Source organism: Aythya ferina, assembly GCF_964211825.1.
Source record: "Aythya ferina genome assembly, chromosome: 5".
In the NCBI taxonomy this organism is placed as follows: Eukaryota; Metazoa; Chordata; class Aves; order Anseriformes; family Anatidae; genus Aythya; species Aythya ferina.
Genome location: NC_140301.1, coordinates 19,949,903 through 19,977,657, shown reverse-complemented (window position 1 = coordinate 19,977,657; position 27,755 = coordinate 19,949,903). Strand labels below are relative to the sequence as shown.

The 27,755-nt window shown below is 50.7% G+C and overlaps 2 protein-coding genes across 5 annotated transcripts in view; both read right to left on the bottom strand.

The window, feature by feature from the left end:
- Window positions 1-7,487: 7,487 nt before the first annotated feature.
- CFL2 (cofilin 2) lies at window positions 7,488-10,207 on the bottom strand. Of its 2 annotated transcripts, none has more exons than XM_084521151.1 (4): window positions 10,079-10,207; window positions 8,715-9,022; window positions 8,526-8,602; window positions 7,488-8,434 (listed from the first exon to the last, which is right to left on the bottom strand). In XM_084521151.1, the coding sequence occupies exons 1-4, from the start codon at window positions 10,079-10,081 to the stop codon at window positions 8,322-8,324; spliced, it is 501 nt and encodes a 166-aa protein (XP_084377277.1). In that variant the 5' UTR covers window positions 10,082-10,207; the 3' UTR covers window positions 7,488-8,321. The 2 variants fall into 2 exon arrangements, with proteins under 2 accessions (XP_084377277.1, XP_084377278.1); XM_084521152.1 differs by lacking the exon at window positions 10,079-10,207 and adding an exon at window positions 9,149-9,314.
- A 4,499-nt stretch (window positions 10,208-14,706) lies between these two features.
- The window catches only part of HRAS (HRas proto-oncogene, GTPase), a 35,701-nt gene continuing 22,652 nt past the window's right edge, over window positions 14,707-27,755 (bottom strand). For all 3 annotated transcript variants that reach the window (XM_084521149.1, XM_084521148.1, XM_084521150.1), the window contains 5 exons: window positions 25,125-25,278; window positions 21,089-21,267; window positions 18,722-18,881; window positions 17,186-17,310; window positions 14,707-15,010 (listed from right to left, as the gene is read on the bottom strand). In XM_084521149.1, the coding sequence (XP_084377275.1) occupies window positions 17,191-17,310; window positions 18,722-18,881; window positions 21,089-21,267; window positions 25,125-25,235 (570 nt within the window). In that variant the 5' untranslated portion in view covers window positions 25,236-25,278 and the 3' untranslated portion in view covers window positions 14,707-15,010; window positions 17,186-17,190. The remainder of the gene's footprint in view (window positions 15,011-17,185; window positions 17,311-18,721; window positions 18,882-21,088; window positions 21,268-25,124; window positions 25,279-27,755) is intronic.

Genomic DNA, 27,755 nt, shown 5'->3' with positions numbered 1-27,755 from the left:
ACAGGCATAAATATTCTATTCTATATCTATCTGGAGAGTTCCAAGTTATAACAACGGGAAAGGATCTCAGACCAATATCATAAGGCAGTTAGAATATTCATCTCTTACAAATGCTGGCACAGGGTTGATGAGATGGTCTACGATGATTTCAGGATTAAGTACTGCAATAATAATCTCATTCCCCCGAACACTCTCAAACACTCTCAGCAAACCCATTCGTCCCTTTTCCTTAATTGCAATCCTATCCCTATAGAAAGAAAAAGCTCCATAAAAATGGGTCAAGTAAACGGTTTCCTACACTAAACTGCACAAATTACAATCTCATGTTGTTCTACTCCCAATTTGTTGAATAGGAAGAACAGATTTTGGTTTATAAAAGTCTGCAGGAGCTGCTCCAGTTGAAACACATGAACCAGAGACTCATCATTCTCTGTTGCTTTGTAAGCGTATTTACTTCCAAATTGTCCATACAAGGATGCTAAGAAATACAATACTTGGCCTATATAATTTTCTTTATCCCACAGACCAATCATTTTAATTGCCTTTAACATTAAAGAACTGCAATTCATACCCTAAAAATCCTTATTTTCAGCATCTTATATTTAAAGCATTAAAACCTCACAAACACTTCAGCTGCTAGGTCTGTTCATAGTAGAAAGGACTCATTGCAAGCCAGCACAGTCTCTCTTTTTGGTGCAACTGGGGAGATGACATCCACATACAGAGAAAATTAAAAAGCAAACAAACAAAAATCATAATAATGAAAAGGAACAAGCAAATAAAAAGATAACTTAAAATATCTGGCCAAATCATTTTTAATGCACAAACCTAAAAGAATATTATTCCATTTCCTGGATATCAATTAGTGAACATTTGAAAAATAAAGTAACTTAAAGTGAGATTCTGAATTGCTATTAGTGTTAAATATATTTTTATATTTAACATTAAAAATCATTATTTGTGTCATTATTTGTACAGGGGATGGCTGCAGATAAACACAGAACTGTGTGCTTCTTGACTCTGGTGTGTGCAAAACTTACTGGCAATATCTCAGCCTTGCAGTTCACTATGAGCAGGAACAGCAAGAGAAGCCCAAGTGTTCTTGAACATGTGCTGAGCTATCGGTCAGCCTGACTTCTCGAGCAGGGTAGTTCAGCACTTTAAGATGCCTGAAAGAAAAGTCTACAGTGGACATAGCCCCGTGGTGTTACAAAGGTGCTGCAGTGAGAGAGCACAGTGCCAGCTGCTCATACTGTCACCGCAGCTCTTTTCTGGAGTCTACCAAGACAGGTGCAGGGTTCAGGTTTGATGAGATAACATTTTGTATCTGCTAAAACAGCCACAGTAGCTGAAAACAATTATGGCGACTGCATTCCAGTGCTGTATTTTGGCCTTATGCTGCTTAAAGGCATGATAATACATTCTTTTCTCCCTTCTGGTAATCATGAAAAAATAAAATCCATAGCCAAAATGGATGACTGTAACGCCAGAAGAAAAACCTGTAGCTGCAGTCTGTCCATTCTATTCAGAATGAAAAGGGAGGTGAAATGGTTTAGACATTGATACCATTGGAACCTCGGTATGTCCCAGGACAGACAACGTATCCGGCTATGCGAGGAAGCAAAATAAACTGCTCTGACCTGAATGCTCCAACACCTCTCCAACAACACCCTGAAGATCGGTAGCAGATGGTCAGGGGGAGCCCACTGGATGATGGCTTGACTTTTGAGTCCTCCTCCTTGCAAAACTGAGACCAGGCTACAGAATTAAGATTGTGTTAAATTTATTACTTATTTTGACAACGATGACTTCTAAATGTTGTTTGTGCTGCGCTGTGAACATTATGTTGGCAACACTGAACTGCAGGCAGTTAAGATTGTAATGGAGTTGAAGTGACTGAATTAAAATAATAATGATACCAAAGCAATGACTAGAATTATTGAAAGGTCATATATCTAAATATAGCTTGTTCTGAAGATACTTCCAACTATTGCACCTGTCAAAGTAAATCTATAAAACTGGCTACAATCAAAGCCAGGTGTTTTTGTCAGAACAGGTAAAAAAAAAGAGAAAGTGTTTATCCCTGTGACTGTGGTAGCTGTTCCACTCAGCCTTACCGGTGAGCAAGGCATAGGCATTCAGCCAGCTGGTAAAGCCTTTACCCTAGAAAAATTAAGACATTCTGCTCAGCTTCCACACATTTTGTGGGCTGGGCTGCTGCACACAAACCTGAAGTGGCTGACATTGCCACCAGAGCAACCCACCAGTCAGAGGCAGCATGCAGGAAGAGATGCATTCAGTGGCCATGTAGACTAATGCCATGCATTTGTTTCCGATGGGTGTTCTACAAGATGCCTTTCTACTTTAGTCACACAGAATAAATATTGGTCAGGAATTCTGGCTACTTGGAAAGAGAGTTCTGGGAAATGATTTTCGAGTATGGATGCAGAGAAATAATGCGGCATAACAAAACTGGCATCACAAACACAAAACAACAAAACCCTTCAGGTGACAGATTCTGCATCGATTGTCAGTGACGAGCTAAAATCCTGCAACTGCTTCATAAAAGGATTTATGCAGGCAGTGAACTCTGGGGACTGGGAAGTGCTTCATGGCTAAGTCATGCTTAAATAACAGGGCTAAAGACTCAAAAATATGAGCATAAATTACATTTGTCATTTGCAACCACCTAATTAAGAACTATACCAGTTCATCTTAATGCCCAGAGTCATAGCTTAATCATGGTCTTTGGTATAATCAACAAAACACACGTTTTGTAAAGGACCGCTCAAATGCACTGTACTGTACTGTGCACCGCCTATACAGTACCACAAACCAAAAGGCTCACTACAGCTTGGCTTCGTATTTGTAGGACCAAAACAAATTTTGATACAGAGCTGTACGTTCACATTTCATGGTTTAAAAGCATTGAGGCAGTGCAGACTGTGGCATCAGTATACTCCAGCAAAGCAAACAATAACATAAGCTCAGTCTTTACAGTTGAAAGCCCATGCTGAAATTAAAAGGAAAAAAAAAAAAAAAATCCTCTGCTGTAACCTTTTTTTTTTATTCCTTAGATATACAGGTCTCCATGAAAAACTGCTTGTTCTAAGCCTTCCTCTGCTTCTCTGCACCTTGTTTGCTACATGCACATTCAATTTTCTGTTGAAACAGCTAAAATGGAAGAAAAGCTTAGCTCTCGCATTAGCCTTAATAGAAGGTCATACATGAAAGCAGTGCTGCCACTAAGAGGAAGCAGACACAAATAAGGCTCTCTAAACCGGTTTTCAAAATCACATCTCTTTTGCAAGCCAATGTATACCCTGCAGCTGCGCTCACCAGAGAGTAACTGATGCTTTTAACTTTCTGCATAATAGAAAAGCTTTTGAGTAGCATAATATTACAGCATTTAGTTTTTCTAAATCAAATCTACAATCACAAACAAGAGAGGGAAAAATAGATACTAAAAGGTACAAGTGGAGATTGTCCGTAAAGCTTTACAGAAGATGGTGGGCAGATGGTAGGGATTTGCAGTGACACAGCTGTTTTTAAAAATAAAGAGGTGGAAGAGGAGGCATGATTACAGCTACATACACATTCCTAAGCCTGTTCACACAGGAATAAAAATTAAGCTAGCAGTGGGAAACAGTTTGCACATTTCTTTCCTTATTGTTTGAATGGACATTAAGAAACTTTTAAAAATAATCAGCACCTTCAAGTTCCTTCTCCAAAAAAATAGTTTTCTAAGTAACCATAAAACAAAGCTGACAGCAGAAATACTAACCCACGAGATACTAAAAGGGCAGCGTCAAAATTACTGCCTCCAAATAGTACATTTTTGCCATAAACCTTACAGTCCAAAAAGACAGGTGTAACATCAAATAAACACTGTAAATCATGCTAACCATTTGAATTTTCTTACTATCAAAGGCTCTAATTTTTCACTTATTTTTTTCAGATGTTATCAGTAGATTGCATAGATGGGCAATGCAATGAACAGTGGTATGTATGGGGGTTACTGTAAATTCAAGAGCACAGGGGTGGGGTAGGAAAGCGTCCAAATTCAGTAGGGTATCAAACGCTAGATATGAACATAGCAAAAATGAAAAGATTTTTGACCTAAGCAGTAATTTTTATAAAAAGACTTAGTTTCATAAAAGACCTTCCATTTATTTTAATATGTATTTTCATACATACCCCCTTACACAATCACACAGTTTGTGTTAGGTAAATGGTAAAAAGATTGCTAATCTAGTGTGAAAGCATGCCTTTACCAGAGAACCTGGTGAAGCTACTTCTTGACTAGTTAGTGATCTCTGTGCACAGGATTAACTCTCTCAGTTCTATGTAAGCTGCTCCTAGATCTAGGAAACATTAACACTAGACATACCACTGGAACCAAACGGGCAATCTTTTGATCACTTCCCGCTTACTCCAGTCACCTTTCCCACATTTCAGCAGCTCACTTTCCTCAAAGTATTAAAAAAAAGTCTTGTCAGCATAGACAGACTTCTCGCTACCTTCAAAACGAACAAACAAAAAAACAAAAAGCTAATTTTCTGAAGGTATTAACTGGGATCCAACACAGGGAGAAGATTATCCAGCATCTACCCACTAAATACTTTACACTTACCTCCAGAGCTACCGATGCTGGCTTTTACTGGGTATTGTACTGAATGAGCTGCAGCAGAAATCCATCACAAAAATGCTTCACTCCACACATTTACTCCACAACACATCCTTTTGTGTTGTTTGAACTGCTCCCGGACCAAAGACAAGAGCAAACTGATTAGCGTAGGTGCTGCCTAGCACACAAAACTCACTCGACATCTGAAGACATTTAAATTAATTTTATTTATACCAGGTTTTCAAATTCAGAAATATTTGAAAGAAATTCAATACTTAAAGACAGGTGCTACATTGATGATCTTTCATCCATCATTAGTGCCATGTTTTCACTCTACAGTCATTAACTCTCCACCACAAACTAAGGGGAAATTACAAAGTTTATGAAAATAGGCAGACATGAAAATTTGGTTTATACTGGAATTGGTGTAAGAGAGTAAAGCTTATCATCAAATTGTGGCAATTTGATTGCTGCTGTATTCCATTACTGGTTCTGAGCAGGAAAAGACTCTTCCATTTGGAGGAATTGACACTCTGGGTTTTAACCGAACATAGCCCAGGTCTGTTCAGTGATCCGACTAAGAATGATTCGTTCACTGAAGTCCTTGTTAGTTTAAACTTTGCATCTCCAAAATTGCCACAACCACAAACCTCACCTCGTCACCCTCGTTTTGGACTTAATTGCCCTTTTCAGAGAAATCAAGCCTGTATGCCTATACCTCTTCCAGGATTTACCAAATCAAACAAAACAACTGCTGGTTTTGAAGTATTTCTTAGAAGAAAAATGTCATTTCTGCACATGCTACTCTCATGAAAATTGCATTTAACATTTCTTTATCAATAAAGTAACTGAAGCCAAGATACCCAAAAGTCATGTCGACATGGAGATACACAGAAGATATTCAACTTGAGAGGATTTTCCTCCACTTCTAGATCACAATGAGGCCCTCACCATTTTGCATAATGACAGAAAACAACAGCTGACAACCCATTTTGGAACAGATGCCAGCTGTCTCTCATTTGTTTTATAATTTGAACAGTAACAGTTCTGTAGCACTTTATTGTTGCTTTAAAAAAAAATAATAATAATAAAGCCATGTGAATTGGACCTCACATCAGTCAATCATTTCAAGAACAAACTGAAAGCAAGCTGATTCTTTTTGATCCAAAACCTGTTTTGGTAGGAGTTCTGAATCGTACATAAATACAGTTTGTGCTTCAATTTTATATCTACTTGGACTGAGTGCATATACAACAAAGCTAGTTTAAAAAAAAAAAAAAAAAAAAAAAAGTAACTCTTAATATTCAACTTAGAAGCCACAGACATCTTTCCAGACTGTTTGCAGCAGAGACAAACATTAAATTTAAACAGTACTGCTTAAAAAAAAGAAAAAAAAAAAAGTTTAGTGTCTAAAATGAGATTCAAATGCTTTATTAAAATTTAACATTTTCAGTTTTGGCTTTTTTTTTTTTCTAAAGAAACCATTTATACCTTGTGAAAATCACTTAAAAGATGATTTTTCATTATACTGAACTCAAGTCAAACATAAAGCACAAAGTAGATCTTTACATTAAACTGGGCTTTGCACACAACATGAATGATCAGAAATAGACTATTTTGAGGAATAAAAAGCTGTTTTTTTCTTTTTCTTATATATAGACAACATGCATACCATCAGTTACTTCTCAACCTTAAAAGATACCTGAAAGGAGAGTTTTGTAGAACAAAACCAAGACTCATCGATACACTTAGTAAGTCAGTGGTCATCATGCCTTTTTAGTTAAATTCTAGTAAAGTTTAGTCTACATAGAACAGCCAACACAATGAGGGGTGCAAGTCATGGGGATAGCTAGAAGCCTGAAATAAAGTCTTAAAGTTCTACAGGACAAGAAAGCCTAAACGCAGTACCATTACGTTATTTACAATTAAAAAAATAAAAATAAAAATTGATGACTCTCTGCCTCGTTGTTGAAAAAAGGGCTATGAACTGAAAATAAAAGGCCAATAATTAAAAGCTCGACAGTTCTACTCCACCAACTTTTTAAAATAAGGTAATGATAAAGAGCATTCCTTCTAGCAGCATGTACATTTCAGCTGTGACTGGCTGCCTAACAGAGTGCCTTTATGCATACCAGTAGAATCATGTCCAGTTTTGCCATTTGTGGATAACGATGACAAGATACAAAAGCATGTGTTTGCCATAAATAGCTCTGGCTAAGGGAGGATTGCTCACACAGAGCAGATCAAATTCTCTATAAGGAGAGCATTATTTGGCCCTCAGCCAAAACATGTCCCCAGTGCAAGCCTCAGTAGTGGCAAACACTTTCCAGTTCTATTTACATAGAAGTTAACAGTTCATCTAGGATATTTCTTGTACCGAGTCAGCGTTAACACTGAAGAAACAAAAAAAAAATACCGATTCGTACGCTGCATATCGTATGGCTGTCATGACACATCACCCTATCGACAGACAGAGAGCAGTTAAGATTTCACGTACGGTTTTGCTCTGACATGTAGAACTTTAAGAACATTCAGGTACAGAACACACTGCGGGGTTTATTACTTGGTATTTCTGAGTTCCTGACACAAGTGGTTCGTGGAGCTAATGGTCTCTAGTAGCGGTAGCTTCTATAACGGTAAACTAGGAATGGGTCCTGCATCGAGTGATCGGAATAGAGCCACAAAGGATAGTAAAGCAGTGCCTAAATCATGATTAGGAATGAAAAAATTGCATTATTTATGATGAGATTAATGATTGTTTAACTTTACAATACTTTCCACAGAAGTTAAGTTATTTGAAATATGCTTAAATTAAACATACTTAAAAACTGTATTTTCCAATGAAAACAAGGCAACATTCTGTAATAAGCCACAAGTTTTATTGCAACGTGGCCAGTTTTTGATCTCAAAAACAATGTTCCATTTAAGGCTCTTTTTAATACAGAAATTGCCATCATGACTGATGTTTTACAAAACTTTAGTGTTTCAAGACTCACATGGTAAACAGATAACTTCTACTCCTGATCAGTAGTGTACATTCAATGGAAAACAAAAGGCATCGTAACAGCTACTTCATTTATAAAGATATGCATGTAACAGGAATGAAACTGAGGTACTACAATAATTTGATGACACAGTTACAGCAACTTAATTGGCATTCCTTTGGGGGGGAGGGGCGGGTCAAACATATTACAAAAAAGTGCTTTAAATGCATAGTGTTGTGTGCTGCCATGTCACAAAAATAGGCTTGTCAAGGCAGGTGAGGTGTATGAATGCACAAGAGCCTCATGGAACTGCAATCAAGTGCAACTGTAAGTAATACTGTATAGAGTCTACCATCCGACCAGTGGACAATACTTTCAAGGCATTCAATTAGCTTACCCTTTGCTGTCTGCTAGACTATTCACATTAACTATCACATTCATTGTACATGTTGCAAGGAATGCATGCAACGTCAGTTTTGGCTAAGAGTGTGACGTGAAAGCATTCCTTGGATCCTACATAAAACTACCAGGATTAAACAGTCTAATGGCAATCACTGGTAGACTGCTTAACAATGACATCTCCTTCGGGGGCATTAGGGAAGGGACTTATTTTTTGAGGAGGGAAGGGGAAAGGGAGTCTAATACTATTCCAATTGAACGAGCTGCAGAAATGGAAGCTCCTCAGATCCAGATGGCACTTGTCTGTCTTTTTATAAGGGTTTTCCTTCAAGTGAAACTACCACGTTGCCTCCCAATTTCTCTCCAAGTGTTGAACGGTCCTTAATATCATCCAAACCATTTACTTGCCACTCATGTTTAATACCTGAAAGACAGACGGACAACAGGACGTTTGTGAGAACCTCAGCCTCTGAACGGCATTGCAGCTAATGACCAAAATGATTTTAGGCCCATACCTGTAAATTTCTTTTTAATGGCATCTTTAGAGCTTGCGTAGATCATCTTGCTTTTTAAAGGCGCACTTTCAGGAGCCCTTTAAAGAGAAGAGAAAAGAAAAAAACCCACCACCAACAAAACAGTTATTCAGTCACCCAGTGTTAAGTCACGAAAATTCAATTTTAACTATGAGCTTTGCTTTTACACACCAGAATATAAATACCAGGTCTTCTTTCTTAGATTCCTTTGTCTCATATGTGGCATCATACAAAGCGTATCGGCAATCATTCAGTGGTAGCAACTTCACAAAGGCTGTGTAGGGGTCCTCCACGGTATCTCCAATGTCACCGACCAGTATCTGCTTTGACTCCTCTACAATTATTTGTTTTTTGTCATCACTTAGGCAGAAGAGAACGGCTTTCTTTCTTTTTTTAATCTCTTCTGGGGTTGAAGATTTCCTTACTTTCATGTCATTAAAAACCTTTATGACTTCATCATTCACTGTTACTCCAGAAGCCTGTAAAACGAGATCAAAGGAATAACTTAAACACCAAAAATTAACACTCTCTAAGCAAGACGACAGCCCACAGTGCTAGATAAAGAAGCCCACCCGCCCTGCAAGGATAAAAACACTATACTCAACCTGGGCACACCACGAGTTTAGTCATCTCAGTGGGACCGGTGCAGAAGATACAAGGCAAGGCAAATTCTGCACACTCGGCATCTTCAACTTTAATCCTGCACGGCGCTTTTACAGAGCTGGGCTTTTATAGAGCTGGGCGTAGAGCCGTGCTGCCGCAGCAGCCTCCTCTCCCTGGCCGTGCGGGGGGCTGCTGGGGGGGGCAGGGAGCTGCACAAGGGGGCTTGCAGCTTGGGGCCGGGGTGTTTTTTTTTGTTGTTTTGTTGTTTTTTTTCCACCCCGATGGCACAACCGCTACGGCAGCAGCGCATACCCCGCGCCGTCATGCCCCTGGCTTTGCGGCGTGCTGTCAGGCTCCGCCAGCAGCAGCAGCAGCAGAAATGCTTCCTGCATTGTGTCAGCCCTGACACCGCGTTTAAAGCCTCCCCAGCCCCATCCCGCCCGGCCGGGCGCCCTCCTTCCTTCCTGCCGCCCCCACCCAGCCCTTGGCAGAGCCCCGGAGCCCAAACGCTGCCCGCACCGAGCCCCCAGCCCCAGCCCCAGCCCCAGCCCCCAGCTGCGGGCGGCGCCGGCTTTGTCCCGGGGGGGGCCGGGGCCGCTCCCCCCGCTTTGTTCGCGGCGCGGAGGAAGGAGGGGAGGAGGGAGGGAGGGAGGCAGGGCCGGCAGCGCGGCCGGCACCGGAGCCCCCCGGGCCGAGCGGGCGCCCCCCTCCCGGAGCCCCCTCGCCGCCGTCCCCCCGCAGCGGGCTAAAATTAGCCTAAAATGGCCGCCGGAGCCCGCGGGGCCCGAGCCGAGCCGCGCCGGGCCTGCTCAGCCCCTCGCCCCGCCGCGCCGCGCCGCCCCCGGGGCCGCCCTCCCGACCTCCTTCCTCCCGTCCCTTCCCTTCCCGTCCCGTCCCGTCCCGTCCCGGCTTCCCTCCCCGCCCGCCCTCACCATGGCGCCGGGGCGGCGGCGGCTGCTGCCTGCGCTGCGGGGCTGCTGCGCGCCGGGGAGCGGAGCCGCTGAGGGGAGCGGAGCGGAGCGGAGCAGAGCGCGGCGCTGCGCCGGGGGCCGGGCGGGCGGGCGGGGACTGGGCCGGGCGGGGATGAGCCGCGGCGGCCGGGGAGGGCCCCTCACATGCGCAGCGCCGCCACCACGTGCCCGGGGCCCGGCACCACAGCGCCCACAGCGCCCCGCCCGCACCGCCCCATGGCGGCCGGCGGCAGCCCCACAGCGCTGGGCACTGGGGGCGGCCTCGCCTCGCCCCTTATCGCGCCCGCCGCCGCCTCCAGCCGCAGCCGCGCCGCCTGGCTGATAGCGCTGGGCGTGAGGGCCGCGCCGCCTGATAGCGGCGCGGCTTCCAGGAAAGAGGGGTCCCCTCCTGCGGCACCCAGCGCTGCCCGTGCTGGCTGGCTGGGACTGACAGACTGGGACTGACTGGGACGGACTGGGAGTGACTGGCTGACTACAGGCAGCCCCGGCCCAGCGGAGGGCCGCAGGGCTCCTCACGCTGCCCACACACACGCCAGCAGCATCGTGTCCAGGGATGAGGACCCGGACTGCATGTTTGAGCTGGGAAAGTTGTCCATGACACGCAGCTCAGTCTGCAAGTGTGATCCGTGCTGTTTTGTGTTTAAACAATTGGGATAGGTGAAAAATTATTACATAAATTAACAGCACAAACCCTTAGCTGGGTAACTCTCCAGACACAGTTTTATCACAGAATGGTCAAGGATGGAAGGGGGGCTCCAGGACCTCTGGAGGTCATCCAGTCCAACCCCCAGCTCAAGCAGGGCCACCTCATCGCTGGCGTATACTGGAGGATATTCTCATTACACGCACAACCCACGTAGTGAGTTTGAAGTGATCTCTACACACAGGCGAGACAAGCCCTGAAAACATTGTGAAGATACTAGTTAAAGGCTTTTGCCTTTGTTTCCGTTTTTGTTTAGCTTAGCTTCTGCTTCCTGGGAAAGATTTGGTAAAGGAAAAGAGATGCTACTGATAGTATCTATCATAGATACTATCTATCAGCCAGTACTGTCACTAACAAGCTCTCCTCAGACTAGGTCTTAGGCCTGGTTAAGATAATATTTAATGCTTTTGTTTGTTTGTTTGTTTGTTTTTCCAATGGAAGGTGTCCCAGTCCCCACTGCTGAAGGTAGGCTGGAGGAGCTGGGCAGTTTGGCTGCCTTGTCCAGCAGCACCCAGCCCTCCCTGGCTCTGCTGCTGTGCCTCCATCGTAGCTAAAGTCCATGTTTCCTCCCCCTGCATGCAGCCTGAACTGACTTCAGACAGAAATCAGAAACTGCTGTGTCACTAAAAGCCAAAATAAATAAATACAAAGTGTTTATGGTTGACTTCAACCAACATAAGTCCATTGAGGATGTCTCTTCAGCCCCATTTCTGGGCACCTGCTTCTCACAGGCTCAGGTGAACGTCCCCTGCTCGGTATGGCAAATGATTCCCAGAACAGCAGTCATGACCCTGCAGTGTGTGACATGTGCCCTCCTGTGTCCCAAGCGCAGGTCTGTGTGCCTTACACTATTACTAGTGTAAAATACAGAGCTGCTCTACTCCTGCCCTTGCAGCACACCCTCACCACCCACACAGAGGCCCTACCCTGCGCTGCCAAGGCAGCAAGGCCAAAGGTGGAAAAGGAGTTGCCATCCCTGGAGCTGCACAGCCAGGGAGATGCTCCAGGGATGACAAGTCAAAACTGAGCATGACTCACCCTCCTTCTTTACTGCCATGGAAACTGAATAATGAATCATAAGTGCTTGTTATGCTGTTCAGCTCTTCAGAGGGCCTGGGTGTGTTCAGCTTGCCTAAGCTCGTGTCACAGAAGCAGAACTGAAATGGCCAAAAAACTCCTTGCCATAAGGGAAACTATAAAATATTGGAGTGTCTGGTAACCACATCCCAGGTACTTCTGGAGCAAATGCACCTTAAGTGCACACGGAGAATATTCCTAAATAGCTCCAAACCTAACAGTTCCTTCTCCAGACTTACGTTCACTGTAATGACACTGCGACCCTGATGACACTTCCAGACCCAAGAAATTTGGCTACCAAGTGAAGAATGCATCACAAACTCATGAACGCTGACACCCCGCCTGCCGTGACCAGTGAGATGTTATCCCCTACCAACCTACCAGCACCAAGTCAGCAAGTGAAAATGCAAAGTCCAAAGGAACAGCTCAAGCTGAGAGCAGTAGGATCTGGTTTTGCCTACCTTAACTATCAGATCACGGCTGACATGCCTTGCTGACATGCTGAAGATCTGCCACGATTCCCCTGAAGCTGGCCTTGCTGGAAGCTAAGCTCTTAGAAACAAAGATGAGCTGCTACGTGAAGGTGCGATCTCGCAGTCCATGATTTCAGGAGGAGAGCTGCTGCGTCAAGCTTTTACACCTCCTTTTGCTCCCAGCCTGCCTCCACCTTCGGCACGGACTTCCACATTGACCTACCTGAGTGTGGGGCTCCTGGTGATCTCCTGTCCCAGCAGAAAGCCGACAGGCAGCGCTTCCAGCTCTGCAGGAGGCGATGTGACAGACCAGCACTGACCCGGGGTCCCAGCTGCCTCACTCCTGACGGTGTGATCCACCACAGAGAGGAGAAGCGGTCTGCCATCTGCCCAGCTCCAAGCACCACCTCTCAGGCAGGCCCTCCTTAGAGGTTTGCATTCTCCAGCTCCGACCTGCCTGCTGAATTTCTGAGTGTTGCCCTCTTGTGGCACCGTCCCACCATCTGTGCCAAGGCGGAGGTGTATCCCGGCTCCTGGGGAACTTCCAGCTCCACTGCAGAACCCCAAAGATGCCTGATATGCCTGATCCAGTTCTGTCTGCTTTACCCACACACAAAATGGGGCCATACCCAGCCACCCAACAACCACTGTCACCTGAAGCGTGCCATAAAATGAAAGGAGTACAGCTTCAGCTAGACCCTGCCTTGGGAAGAAAGGCTGTTATATGCCCGGAGTGCTGCTAACACAGACGCTGGATGCTGCATCACTGAAGAGCTCATCCTTAGCACCTCTCAGTGCCACACCAAGCAAGCAACAGTATTTTATAATCAGAAGACACCTGAAAAAACTTGGATAACATGTGCAACTTGACCAGACCCAGAGCTTTTCTGAGCAAGCTGGAAAACCTGACCCTGAGGGGTGCAGAAACCTCTCCAAAAGGGAGATCTCATACCGTGCCTTTGTGCCCTGCTCTCAGCTGCACACAAGCTCTCTCAGTTGTGCCACCTTCTGGACCAAAACCTGCAGCTGCAGCCCCGCAGCTGACACGGCACTTTGCAGCAGGCTGTTAGCACAAGTCTTCTCTTGCCCGGGCCAAAAGCAGAGGCAGCAGGGCCAAGCAGCCCCTGCCTCCACTCTGCCTCTGCGTGGCGTGCTGGGGGGCAGGCAGAGGGGCAGGAGGCTGCTCGCAGGGATGCTGGGCACGGGGAACCCCCGGTGGGCTGGGGCTGAGCAGGGCTTCTGTGCCCGTTTTGCTACGTGACTCACGCACTGCATTGCCGCTCCCAGCCCTCACCTGCCTTGGCTACTTACCCTTGGCTACTGAAACCTCTTCAGGCCCGGGCTGGTCCGTGCAGGACGGCTCCCTGCCTCCTGCATCGCCTTCCCCCTTTGATGCTCTCCTTCTGGGCAGATGCAGGCTCCATTAGCCCATGGCAGCAAGGGGCTGCCGGGCTGTAAGGATAGCCTGCTGCGGGGAGAGGCTGCTGGAAGCAGTGGGGTCGGTCATTGCCCCGTGCTGCTGTACAAAGCCGTGTAGAGGAAGGAGCTCCTCTGCCCGCCTGCCCAGCTAGAAAAGCTGCTCAGGGAAGATAAGTCAAGGAAGCACCGAACTGGCACCGGCTCAGGTGAAGGCAGCTCTCGGATCTCCTCCCTGATGCTCCTTCCCTTCCAGGCATCACGTCTGAGCTCCTAAAAGTCTCACGCGGGCTAGGCCAAAGGCGAGCCACCAGGGGGAGAGCTGAGGACAGGCTGGGGCTGGTTGCACGCTTCCACTTGGACAAAATTCGGGGCCAGCAGCAGGTTCTGCTTGGGTTTCTCATAAGAAAACACGTGCATATAGGGAAGGGGGTGACAACGACAAATTGCAACCAGGACAGCTCTTCCTCTGAAGGACAAATCCTTCGCAGCAAGTGTTTGCAAGGCCCAGCGCCCTCAAAGCACAAGGTTTTGTGCCCTGTAACCACTGATCTGGGTATCCCGCCACCCCCCCGGCCAGCCGCAGTGCCCTCCCTGACTGGCAGCACAGCCTGGGGCTGCTGGGCATCTTCCCAGCTTTCTGCCCGCAGAGGCCAATCCTGACCCACCTCACCGCCTCTTCTAACAGCACGGGTCTCCAGAAGACAATGTGTGGGCTCCAGAGCTACCCAGCTGGGTTTTTCCTCCAAGCCCCCTTTAAATAGCACGTCCCTGCCTCCTCCACAGCCTGCAGCCTTCTGCTGAGAGAGGAAACCCGAGCATCTCCCATCCGGCACGTGCCCTCCCGTCCCCCAGACAGACCTCACAGGGACACGCCAGCGGCAGCAAGCTCCGGAAGCAGGACACAGCCACCCAGAGGGTTTGTCGAGACCATCAAATAATAATTTACTGTGATTCAATCTGTGGCTTTGTACAGTTGCCGGGGGTGGGAGGAGGCCAAAGGGAGGAGGGGATGGGGAAAGAAAACAAAAAAAGTCGTTTGCTGCAGGCCCGGGTGAAGTGCGAGATAGTCCTTGGAGGGGCTGATGCACCCCCCGTCCTCTTCCTCCTCCTCCTCTTCCTCTCCCCCTGTACTCCTCCCCCAGATCCGTTTGTATCTTCCTTCGCTTCACCTTTCCTTGCGCTCTGCACAGGGGAAACCTCTCCAAGTCACGGTCCAGTCAGCTGAAATGAGAAGAGGGAGGACGTTAATTAGTCCCTCTCAGAACCCACAGCAACCCTTCCCACTGCCACCCCTCTCCTTCTGGGACAGCCCTGCTAGTGCCCACAGAGGGAAAGCTGAGGGCTATGCACGTCGTAGAAGCCTGGACCTGGCCAGGAAAGGCTTCTGCCTGTGTGCCGAAGGGAACAAATGCTCCGAGGAGCAGTGGGTGAGGCTCTGGGGGCCCACCAGACCCTCTGCCCCGCGGTGACCTCCTCCTCCAGGGAAGAGGGGAACCTTAAGGCGAGTCCACAGCAGGGCAAGGAGCCAAACCTCTGAGCTCCCCCGGCCACACACGCAGCCTCTCCTCTTGTGTCCTGATGTTCTTCCTCCTCCTCTGCTCTTGTCCTCAGCTGGCTAACGCGAGCTGGCGTGCCCAGTGTCCAGTTTGTGACGCTGGAGCCACCTCCTGGGGCTGCACTGCCCCGAGGAAAGGGCTGTACCTAGCCCTGTAGGGCAGGAGCCACACAGCAAAACGTTCTCCTTTCACTCTTCTAGTCTCAAGCCTCCTCTCCTGCCTGCCGTGGGGGATCTGCCACAGGTTGTGCAATTCACAGAGGCATCTCAGGATGCCTGTGCATCTCCGCAGGGGCTGTATGTGCATCCCAGTGCTGCCCAGACAGGCCCTGCTCCTCCGCCCCCATGCAAGCAACCCACACAGGGTGGCAGCAGAAGACGTGGGTGACACAGGGCACTCTTTTTGCAGAGAGAACCGGAGGGGAAAACCCTCCTGGCTGCAGCCAGCCCCTCTGTTTGAAGCCAATGCCGGTCACCAGCAGTCCCCGCAGGAGGGGGCGGCAGCCTCAGCGCAGCCCGCGCGTCCCCACGTGCTGTGAGCCACGAGCCAGGGCAGGAAGCGAGCCCCGCACTCACATCCCCATCCGGAGGAAGCGCCGCTGAACATCTGGAGGGGCCCAACATCTGGAGAGCTCTCGGCAGCCGGGAGGGCGCTAGGCACGGTGCACGGCTCAGCCCCCGGAGCCCACACGCTGCTCGGCGGGGAGCGGAGGGGTGGGGTGCTCGGCCGGGATCTTGCTCATAGGAAGCAAACGCTGCCAGCGATGGGGTTTTTTGGGGGAAGAGCTCTGCTGAGCTGGCGGCCTTTGCCTCAAAAAGCAAAGGAGGGAAACCAGCTGCCCACCTCCACCTTCAGCTGGAGCCTCTGAGCACAGTCGCTGCTGTACTGCTGCCTTCCTCTTTACAGCTGTGTGAAGGGATGAAGCGGCAGGTGGGGCATCTGGGAGACCCCCCAGTATATATCACACCAAGAGTGATGGGTGTGCAGGCTTTTCTCCCAAGCCCCAGCCCTAGGGACACAATCTCTAGCTGTCCCTTACACGTGCATGTCCCTGGGGCGCTCAGCCCCATTGCCTCTCCCTCCTTCCACTACAGAATTCTGCTATCCAACAGGATTGCAGTGACTTAAATACATTCAGCACTTAAAAAAAGCAAAAAACAAACAAGAGGAGAAAAGAAAAATATGCAAGCAAATATAGACAATCTGAACAACTCCTTTTGGCTCCAGCACGCACCGTTTGTAGAAGCAAAACAGCCCCCTTATGGCTAATTCTCGGCATTGCATCAGCTTCACAAATCCCTGGGGATACACCTAACGGGAAAACTCTGCTGAGGAACAGAGGCCTTTCAGTCAGATGCTCTGCCTGTGAAATCTATCTGATTTTATTCAGATGCTCTGAAGCCTCAGGACAATGCGATTTATGCATTAGGAGGCGATGTGCTCACACAGCTCCTCATCTAAGCAATTACAGGGTCAGCCTGGCGAACACGCACACCTCGAATACCTGCATCCCTCCGCTGTCGGAGGGTCAGCATGGGAAGGAGCTTTCCTGGGGAAAGCACGACAAAAACATGTATTTTTTTTCAGTGTTCTGTAGAAATTTGTTCTGCTGAATGAGGGGAAAAAATAAACAACCCTTTCCTCCCACACATTTCCTCAGGAAAGTGGGAAGTTTTGCCTTACCTATGTTTTGACAGAAGATGTTATTTCAGTCAGAAATCTCTTGAATTAAAAAATAGCCATCACTGAAATGGTTTCCGACGCATCTGTTCGCAGGCAAGTCCCCCTGCCCTGCTTCCTACGTGCCCCACTGCCCCCCGGCCCCACTAGTGGCACTCACCGCAGTCACGAGACAACACATTTACAGTTCATGCAGCCGGGGCCGCTCTCGTCGGGCGGATTCAGCTTGCGCAGTTTGTGCTGCCGGATCTCCCGCACTAAGGTGTAGAAGGCATCCTCGACGCCCTGCAGGAAACACACCTGGCTTGTAGCAGCCGCCCGCTTTGAGAAGGAAAAGGGCTGGGCCTGCCAGCCCCCAGGCTGCCTCCACGTGGCGCGGATTGCCGAGCTGGAGGCGTGAGACCAAGCCAAGAGGACAGAGAGGAATCCTAGCACGGCCCCCAAACAGTGAGCAAGACTGAGCGAGCGACAGCACGGCCGAGGATTCCTGGTGACTAAGCAGCTTTCGGCAGCCTGAGCAAGGTCTGCCATCCAGGAGGAAAGCCCCTGCTCGTGACAGAAGGTGAGGCGCCCCTCCTGCCACCTCTGTGCTCTGGCTGCCTGCAGAGCAAACCCGCGGGGAGGCTGGAAAAGCACCATGCTGCTTCAGGGCTACTGCCTGGGCTGCCGTGGGGTTCCCCTGGCTCTGCCTCCTCCGTCTTCCCAGCAGAAACTAGGCCATCCCATGGGCTCGGACCAACAGAGATCCTATCTGCCAGAGCTCCTGGTACTGCAGCAGCACGAAGGCATTTAGAGGCCGACTCGTGAGCTTACGTAGCTGTCATCTTCCCTTTGCTGCTGCCTGAGCACGAATCTTCGGCAGATTGGAAGCGTGAGCCCTGATGGGGAGGGGAACATCCTGATGGAGCATTTAGCCTCGGGGAAGCAGCTAACGCCAGCGGATCTGTCTGCAAGGCACGCAGAGACCAAAGCACACGCTGCCGCTCTGCACTGCCAGGGTTTGTCCTGCTGGGGCACCCCGAGACAGAGGCAGCAGCCTGGGGATGGGCTGGGGATCCTGCCACGAGAATTTATTTCCCCGGTGCCATCACTGAACAGGCTCCTTGGGCCATCAATCACAGCTTGCACACAAGGCAAGGCCGCGGCCGGCTCGGGAGCTTTCCAGCAGCTCCTTTCCCAGCATCTCGGCGGCAGTAAATCAGTGCCCATGCTGGCTTGCTCTAATTCACGCTCCCTTCCCTGCTTGCCGCCACTTCGGAGCTGTCAGAGAGACTTACAGCACGCCGGGTAACGAGCAGCTGGAGCGCTGCTCGCCCGACAGCCTGAGCACACAGCCCTGTCATCGTGACCGTGCGTCAGTCCTGCCCCTGTCCATCAGGGAGGCTGCTGGCAGAGCCACGCCATCTCCTGCTGCCCCTTCGCACACAAGGCAGGGCAGCTGGAGGGAAGGCTCACCCTGCTGCCAGTGGAGGCGACTGTTGTAGCCCCAAAGAAGCTGCAAACACCCAGAAGAGGGGATGAGAGGGAAAGGGTTTGTGACTTGACCAGCCGGCGTTGCTGCTACTCACGGGCTGCAGGCAGAAAGCAACCCTGGATCTGGCTCTCCAGGGTTATAGGAAGGAAGAGGGGAAAAGGGAAGGAAAGGGAAGATTTTGGCAGGGGCACTGGTCTGAGCGTTAAGTGCTCCTCCTCCTACCTGTCTGGTTTTGGCCGACGTTTCTATGTAGGGGATCCCGTAACTCCGGGCCAGGTCCTGTGCTTGCCGCGTCTCCACTGTCCGGGCTGGCAGGTCACATTTGTTCCCCACCAGCACCATGGGGACATCATCTGAGTCCTTCACCCTCTTGATCTGCTCCCTGTAACAGTAAGAGATGCTGAAGTGAAGGCAGAAAAAGCTCCAGAGCACTCCCCACCGGCACAGAGGACAGGTCGCTTCTTCCTCAAGCTGCGCTTCCCTGTTGCAGCGTGCCTCGGGCAGGGCTTTCGGGAGAACAAACGTGACCGTAGCATGTAAGCAAGTAACCAGCAGCAGAATAGTGGGGCAGTTTGGGAAATAGAAACTAAAAATGCTTCTGCTCTTTAAGTGCAACTGTTTAAAACTTCAGCTTGAAATTACGGTAATCGATACCAAGACAAAAGCTTACCACATCCTCCCAGCGTGGCGTGAACTAAATAAAAACGAACACCCAAGCAGCTACCTGGATGCTTCCAGCATTTTAGATCGAGTTATCTTCCTGAATGGGTAAAAGGTAAAAGTCACCCAAAAAAACACCTGCAACCAGAGTTTGCTGAGCCGATGAGCCAGCGTTTGGCAGCTGTAGGCTTCTCCGCAGATGCACAGGATTTGCTTCGTTTCAGCTTAGCTCAGTTCACTCAAAGTTGAGGAACCAACTGGGAACCAAAAATGCAGTAATGCTTGCTTCTCCATTCCAACCCCTGATTTAAAACTAGGTGGGCGAGGACGAGATCTACTACTTCTAAAATCCTAAAGGCCATTATGACCACAAACAATCCACTCAATTCCCTCATGACAGATAATAACTTCCTTTGTTTAATAAATCATTTAACTTGGGATGCAAAACAGCTTTTTTTTTTTCTTTGCTCACGCATCCAGGACAATTAACGTGGTTTTATTTTAAAGTAATAAAAGCTTTTTTTTTTTTAATGCTGGTTTCTGCATCTTATTTGAATTCAAAATTCCCATCCAAAAGTAGCTGGACATGCATCACATGCCAAAAAAAAAAAAAAAAAAATCAATCATCTTTTTTTAATATAGTAGAACACAGAAATGAAGCCTGAATGTATGTCAGATATGCCATAAAGCCACTTAAACGCTCGATGTAACATCCTGATCAGCAGACCCAAGCACTAAATCTAGGGCACAGGCTACACTTAGCTGAAAAGAGATACCTCCTAATGGGTCTTAACCAGGGAGAATGAGCATTTCTCTGGGGAAAATTATTTTAAAAGTGCAAATGCAAAGAGCACATGTGAAACGAGATTAAAGCCAGTGATTTACATCATGATTAAAACCCAGGCTTGAAACCAAGCCATCCTGTGAGTGATTCACAGGCACCAGCACAAGGCAGTGGGATGAACGCTACCGAATCCCTCAGGTGCTTTAGGAAAATCCCATCCTTTGTCCTAGGGTTCAGCTAAACCGAGCCAAATTAGCCTGCCGTATAGAGTTACTGCCACGAACACGCCTGTTAGCTGGAGCCATCTCACCAGCTCCCACCACAGAGCGAGGAAGGGCTGTGCCTGCCCCAGGAGCTACAGGGTTAGCTGGGAGCCACATTCGCAGCACAACTGCTGCTCAGCAGCTGCCCGGGGGCACCCCAACACCCAACCCCACTGGAACCCCGCTCTGTGCGGAGGGCGACCCGCTGAGTACAGCTCCTGGCCCCCAGGGTTGGTCTGCTGCCTCCCCTCTCCTGGATGGATCCTTAGGATCACCACTCGGGGTTTCCAGAAGTGACTCTTTTGGTTTTCCCCATTAAAACCATCTGGGCTGCTCCTGCCAGCGGGCAAGGCTGTGCCGGGCCAGCTCCAGCAGCAGGGAGCTGGGCACGAGCAGGAGCAGGAGGAAACTGCCATGAGTCACTTCCTACACTGCTCTCAAAAGCCCCTGGCTGGCTGGCAAGCCATCCCTTGCATCCTCTGCAAACACCTCCTGTCCCAGACAAGTCCTCAAAAAGGCCAAAGCTCCCCCTTCAGCTCCCCTCCCAGCTCCCTGCACAGCAGAAGTTGCTGAGATCGATTCCACTAACAAAGCAATTCCATTAATTAGGGAGGGGAAGGGAGGGGGTCGTAAAGGATCAGCTCTCCCTTTAGTTACCATAAACACTTAAACATTACATTACCGAGTCCCCAGTGGCCACAAGCAATCCCTTTGGATGGGTTTTATCGGAGGCACTGACATTAGCCGTCTGCTCCCTCTCTTCCCTGGGGAACGGCCACTCGAGCTAATTGCCTGTGCTGGCAGCCAGCGCCTCCACCGCGGGGCCTGAAGCGAAAGGGAGGGCAGGACGGGGCCGGGACGGGGCCTCCCCACGGCGCTCACCTGTACTGGTGGATATCCTCGAAGGACTTGGTGTTGTTAATGGCGAAGACGCAGAGGAATCCCTCCCCCGTCCTCATGTACTGGTCTCGCATGGCGCTGTACTCCTCCTGCCCTGCTGTGTCCAAGATGTCCAGCAGACAGGTCTCTCCGTCAATGACCACTTGCTTTCTGTAGGAATCCTGCCAGGGGACGGAGAGAAAGTGTTAAGGGAGGGCACGCAAGGGGAGGTTGGCTCCTGCCACCCCTCGGCACCAGCACTGACTGTTTTCCTAACTTTATTTAGGCCTGGCTAGTCCCTGCCACCTCTACTCCAGGTGGTGAGTCCCATGCAGAAAGGGGAAACACACACGCAGAGGCTCCTGGCAGCCAGGCTTTCCTGCCAGCAGCTGGGATATTCGGGGCTGGGAGGTGTTTAACCCGGCCGGCCATCCAGCACCCCTGACACGGATCAGGTGCCAGAGGCAATCGCCACCAATGAGGCTGTGAAGCGATGGTGAACCTGCTGGTGTCGTGCAAACGTGAAAAAATAAATAAAGGAGGCCGCCAGGAGGGTGTTTCCCACAGCCAGCCCCTGCCCAGAGGGGCTCTGGGGAAGGTAAGGAGCACCCAGGCCCTTTGAAGTTGTGCGCTTGCCCTGCGGAGGAGACGATTACAACTTATCGCACGTGGGAGAAGCCCTGGGAATCACCACGAGCGTTCTCCCAGGGTCTCCCTCCGAAGGTCTGATTTTCAACACGGGCTCCTCGGAAGCACCGCTCCCTCCTTCCACACCTCCCCGTCACAGGGATCCTGCTGGGGCAGCCCGGGGGTGTCTCTGCCAGCCCTGCCCCGCGCCCAGCGCAGTTGTCTCGACTCTCGGCCACAGGAGGAGGCCAAAAAGCGGGACAAACACGCAGGTGGGGGGCTGTGACAGCGTCATGACACAGCTCTGCCTTCTGCAGCTGCTTGTGGCGGCTACGGTTTCGGCTTAAAACTACTTCAAGCGTCTGCTGCTCTTCCAGCGACCACAACAATGTTATCAGATGAGCTCTGCCCCTGAAAAATAGGCCTGCAGACAAAGAGCAGACACAGCAAAGGTCACCGGCGGGACCGGCAGCGGTGCGGAAAGGGAACGAGGCCAGCACGGACTCCACCCTTCTGCTCGCTACTACGACAGCAGCGGCGGCTACCGGGCCTAAGGAGGCCTCGCTTCACCCCGCAGGCAGGGCCACGGCATCGGGCCCACAGCCTTCACGGCAGCTCCTCCCGAAAAGCAGAGGGCGGCCGAGGCAGGGCCCGTGAGCTGGGACCACGCTTCCCGTGGCTGTTATCCCCGTCCTTTGCTTCCATCTGTGCAGGGAACCTGGGCAGCGCTAGGATCGGGGAGCTCAAAGTGCCGCTGTCATTAGGCTGTCTGTAATTAAACACCATCTCCGCTCCCATTTACAGCCTCCTCGGAGCAGGGGGGCACTGGGGAGGGCAGACGGTGCGTGTTTGGCTGCTCTCACACACGTCCTCCAGAGCTCCCTCCCAGCCCGGCGCCCTGGCTTGCAGCCAGAGGACGAGTCCCTCAGTGCATGACATTAACAGCAGGCAACATCCCACAGCACCCCATCCCATACAGCACCCCATCCCATACAGCACCCCATCCCATACAGCACCCCATCCCATACAGCACCCCATCCCATACAGCACCCCATCCCATACAGCACCCCATCCCATACAGCACCCCATCCCACACAGCATGGCCCCTCTGTACAGCGTGGATGCTGACACCCCGCAGCTCCCCATCCTCGGCCCCTGATGTCTTACCCCATCTTCTTGCACAACAGCCAAGGGCTGGGCTGCCCAGCTGGAACAAGAAGTGCCGGCTGACAGAAATAAACCCCGCTGTCCCCGCTGGACAGCGAGCAGCAGCTCTGGGCTCTGACCTGGGATCCCAGACAGATTCTCCTCCAGCAGCTGCAAGGACCAAATTAAGTGATCCCGGCTCTCCAGCGACGTTCACACACAAGCCAGAAATTGCAGGCACTTGGGAGACGACACTTGGGGCTGCCTGCAGGAGCAGGGACACAGCTGGGACATCACCAGTGCTGACCCCGCTGTCCCCATGGCTGCAGCGCAGCAGAAGGACCCCACCAAGCTGGGTGCCCAGCCCCTGTGTGTGTTAAACGCTACGGTCAGGACACAACCTGAGGCTAAGGACTGCTAGAAGCTGCGAGGCAAATGGGAGGGTTTCTCAACACAGCCTGGCTTTTTGCTCCATTCCCACTCGCGCTGTGGGATGCTGCCAGCAGCAGACCCGGGAGGACCGGAGACCACAGAGGAAGGCAGGGCTGGCCACCTCCCACCCTCCTGTGGAGGGGTCTGGCCCCTGGAGGCCAGCACCATAAATCCACGGCAGGAGGGAGCACCAAAACCTGAAATCGCCTGCAGCAGTCACAGGCAGGAAAATAAAACAGCTCTCTGGCCTGCGCAGAAGTTGGAGATGGAGAAGAAGGCAACGGGGTCTGTATGCAAGGTGCAGCACTGAGACTCTGGAGCCCTAAATTAAATTCCAGGCTCTGCTACGGACCTTCTAGGTGACCTTGGCCAAATGATGTAATAGCATGTGTTATTAAGTGCTTTTTCTCCTTCCCATCTGTATGATAAAACCATGTCTGCCTTTATACCGAGCCCTGTCTTTCTTGTTTGTTTAAGTTGTGAGCTCTTCAGGGTGGGGACTGCACATACAACACCTACCAGAATAGCTTTCTGACCTCAGCTGGGACCTTTTAGGCTCTGTGATAATAATAATAACAACTGCGGTAACCACAGCTGTATTTAGACACATCTGGTGGAGAATCCTCCAGGACTGCAGACAGGGAGGTTATTGTCTGAGAGGCGTGACCGAGCTGTGATTTGCATTCCCAGGGTGGACTTACTCCTCCTGCCAGCAGCGGCACCACGAGCACGGTCCTGCCCAAACCTCCCCCAGCCCGAGGTGTAAATCATACGGCGGGTGATCAGCATCTCGCGAGCAGGGGGGACGCAGTGAAAATAGCTGGAGAAGGGGCTGGGTTTAAAAGGTTAAAAAATAATAATTGTTGTTTACACTTGAAATGCAGAAAATTGGATTTTGAGTACTGAACCTCTCCTGCACAGGTACTTGGCTGCCCCTCAGGTGGGGTACTGAGCCTGACAGACCAGGCTCGACAGACAGCTCCCTGCTGACTCCAGACGAGTACATCCATCTTTTGGACATTCATCTTTTGCTCCCCGTGATGGAGAACGAGCAGCACTGGGCCTTGCAGCACACCCCATCTCTCCGCCTCCCAGTGGAGGATGAACTCACTGGGCTCTGAAGGAGGACAGAAGGACAAAAGCCCAGAGCCCAGCGCACAAGACAGAGGAGTGCCCCATTTTGTCTCTCCCTGGGCTGTTTCACGGAGCCTGCAAGCTGCAGAAAAGAACCGCAGTGTCATTTTTCCTACTGCAGAGCAGATCTATAACCATGTATTAGGCAGCCCGAAGACAGTCCCTGAGCTCCCTGCTCTGTGGAGTTGTGGGGAATCTCAAAATATAAAAAAAATAATCATCAGTCTTCAGCTCTGCTTGGGCTCTTGACCCCACACTGCTTCACCTGCCTCACCCAAACTGCAGGACGAGCTCTGACAAAAGCCATTTCATCAGAAAAATCTCCAAATGTCCTGCATGGGAAGTCAGTATCTTCACTTTGATTTCACAGAAGGAGAAATGGAAGCACAGGCACAAAATGGCCCGTCGGTCCCAAACCTTTAACCCCTCCCTAGGCAGCGGCAAGGAGGAGTTCTGTGCTGCCTCTCCTGGCTCTGCCTGCTCCTGCTGCATCCCTCGCTGCCTCTCTCCAGCAGACGCTGCTGTCCTTCCTCAGGAGGCACACATCGGTCACCGTGACCTCCAAATGCACAGGCAGCAGCTGAGAAGGGCTTTACAAAGCAGAGGACTGTCCCTGCTCGAGTTCAGACTCGAGCCCAAGCTGATCACATGGGGTTTGCAGCAAAGATCACTAGGAAAAGACGCAGGCGGCGCCGCTTACCTCTATCGTGGGGTCATACTCATCGACGAAATGGTTCTGGATGAGCTGTATCGTCAGCGCGCTCTTCCCCACGCCACCAGCTCCCACCACCACCAGCTTGTACTCGGTCATCTTCCAGCCGACCCCAGCTCAGGACCTCCAGGAGCACCCCGACCTGCAAGGAGAGACACGGCCACCACGTCAGGAGAGCAGTGGGCACAGATGGGAGGCTGGGAAAGGTAGAGAGGCTGGGGATGTGTGTGGTTTTCACAGGGATTTGCAGTAGCCACCAAATTCTCACTGCACGATGTTCTCCAGCACTGCCCTGGCCTCTCCTCCCAAGCTCACAGACATGCCACCCTGCTAAACACGGCCAGAAATGGGGGAAATGTGGGATGTCCCAAGGGTCAAGGACTTTTTTCATTCTCCCCATCCATCCAGCACTCCAACTACCCTGGAAATTTGGCCAGAAAAAAATGCCATTTGTTTTGTTCTGTCACACCGTGCCGTGCCTCCGGGATCCACTGCCTTTTATGATCCCATTCCCTGGGGTCTCAGACACGAGATGACCTCACCTACAACACGAGGCTTGGTCTACGGTTACAGCGAGGAACTGCAGCATCCAGAGCTCTTTAACCTAATACCCTCCCCGCGTAATGATGGCTACTTTAAAACGGGGAAAGAAATCAATCAAAGCCAACACAAAAACATGCCCAGCGCCTCACCCTTGGTGCTCTGCAATCCTTCAGCCTGACAGTCCGCGTGCAAACTTGCGAGTGGCGCTAGGTGAGGGAATATAGAGGATGGAATAAGGGAATACAGAAGGCTGGCAGAGACCACAGGGGAGAAGGATGCTACCAGGGAAAGCACTAATTGGGAAGGCTCGTTACAGCCGGTTCCAAATCGGGCTGCGATGCGGACTTGCCATCACCCTTCGGCGGGGGAAAATTCCCCCCTCCCTTAAATTCCTGCTCCCCTCCTGCTGAGAAAGAGGAACTTCAGCTCGGCGCTTACGGCAGGAAGATTACAAAACTCCGAAGGTTTAAATAGCAATCTCGCCGGGCTGCAAGCCCTGCCGGCTGAGAGCCACCCCAGGGCAGGCATCGCCGCATGCATGGCCCCTCCGCTCGCTTGGCATCCCGCAGGCAGAGCTCGCACACCACCAGCCCGCTGCTCCCAGGGGTGAGGGCTGCTCCTGGTAGCCCGGTGTTTGCCATCCAGCCACTGGCAGAAGCTGCCACCTCCCCTGTGAAGACGAGGGAGGGTGTTTTTGGTGCTAAGGCTGGTACCCGATGTACCAGCAGCGGCCACCCTGCGCCCAGCCCCTGTCCGCATCTGCTGGATTTGCTAACGCAGCAGAGATCTCCTCTAAAGTAGGCCAGAACTTTCTGACTTCAATCCCCATCTGATTGCAACCTTAAACCACTCAGACAGCTCGATCACCCGCCCGGGCTGGGAGCAGCCAGAGCCAGCCACCTCTCTCTCTCCAGAGCCCTTTTCTTAGCTGCTGGCTCAGCAGCAAGAAGACAAACAAAGAGCGTGTCCTTCTCAGCACTCAGCATCTCGGGGAAAAGCAAGGGAATGGCTGCAAAAGAGCAAGCACAACCACGATGCAAAGCAGGACCTCTGGTGACAGTGGCTTTCCCAAAACCTTTCCTGGTGTGAGAATTTCCAGCGGAGCTAAAACAAGAGTTTGCATTTCTCAGCAGCTCGTGCAGAGGCCAGACAGAGCTGACCCAAAAGAAAACACAAAAGCACAGCTTCCCAGTCCTGCACCACGCGGGAACAGCGCTCTGGAAGGCTGAGCTGGGTCACTGCCCGGTGTTTTCCCCACCAAACCAAACTTATCACCTCCGCAGCACCCAGCATCCTTCCTGAGAGCTGGATTCCCAGCAAGCCATGCAGGGCAGCGGGACCAAGAGCTGAGCAAGACGCCAAGGAGATGGGAGCCGTTCAGGAGCGCACCGCCTGGGAAAAGGGCTGGGATCTCAGTGCCAAGCCAAGGGCCCTAGCGTGGAGCTGGAGCTGCTGCTGCATTTCCTGACCTCGTGGATTTTCTCCCGGAGAGAGAGGGCTCCTGGCTCCCATTCAAGCTGTCTAGGAAAGCCCAGCCGAGCGCTTCCGCCTGGCAGCAGCAGCTGCTCCCAGCCCGCTAGCCCCCGAGCCCTCCCCCGTGGATTTCACGTTTCCACGATGAAAGTTTTACAAACACTGCTCACTGCTGAACGCTTACACCCCACCTGTCAACCGGGAGCACGTTTTAATGCACCCAAAAACAGTTCCACCTCTGCAGGTATCTTTGAATAGGTCTCATCCTGAGAACTGAGGAACCTTTCGGCCACAAACGCCGCAGCGTTTGGATTTAGTTCCCTTTGGCAAAGATTCCTAGCAGGCAGAGCAGCCCCAAGTCCTCTACAGCACACGGCTCATCTCAGCCTGTCACCAGCAGCCCACCATGCCTGCAGTTCGGGAATCCTGCCTGATGACAAGGCAAACCCTGCTGCCCGCACCCCTCCACCTGCTCACACACAACACTGCCAGCAGCGTCCCAAAGCACAGCGCCCAAAGGGCCTGATGAACCCCTCCAGGAGCACGAAATGCCACCTCTCGTTTTCACTCAAGGGTCAAAATGCTGACGTTCTCAGTGGCCTG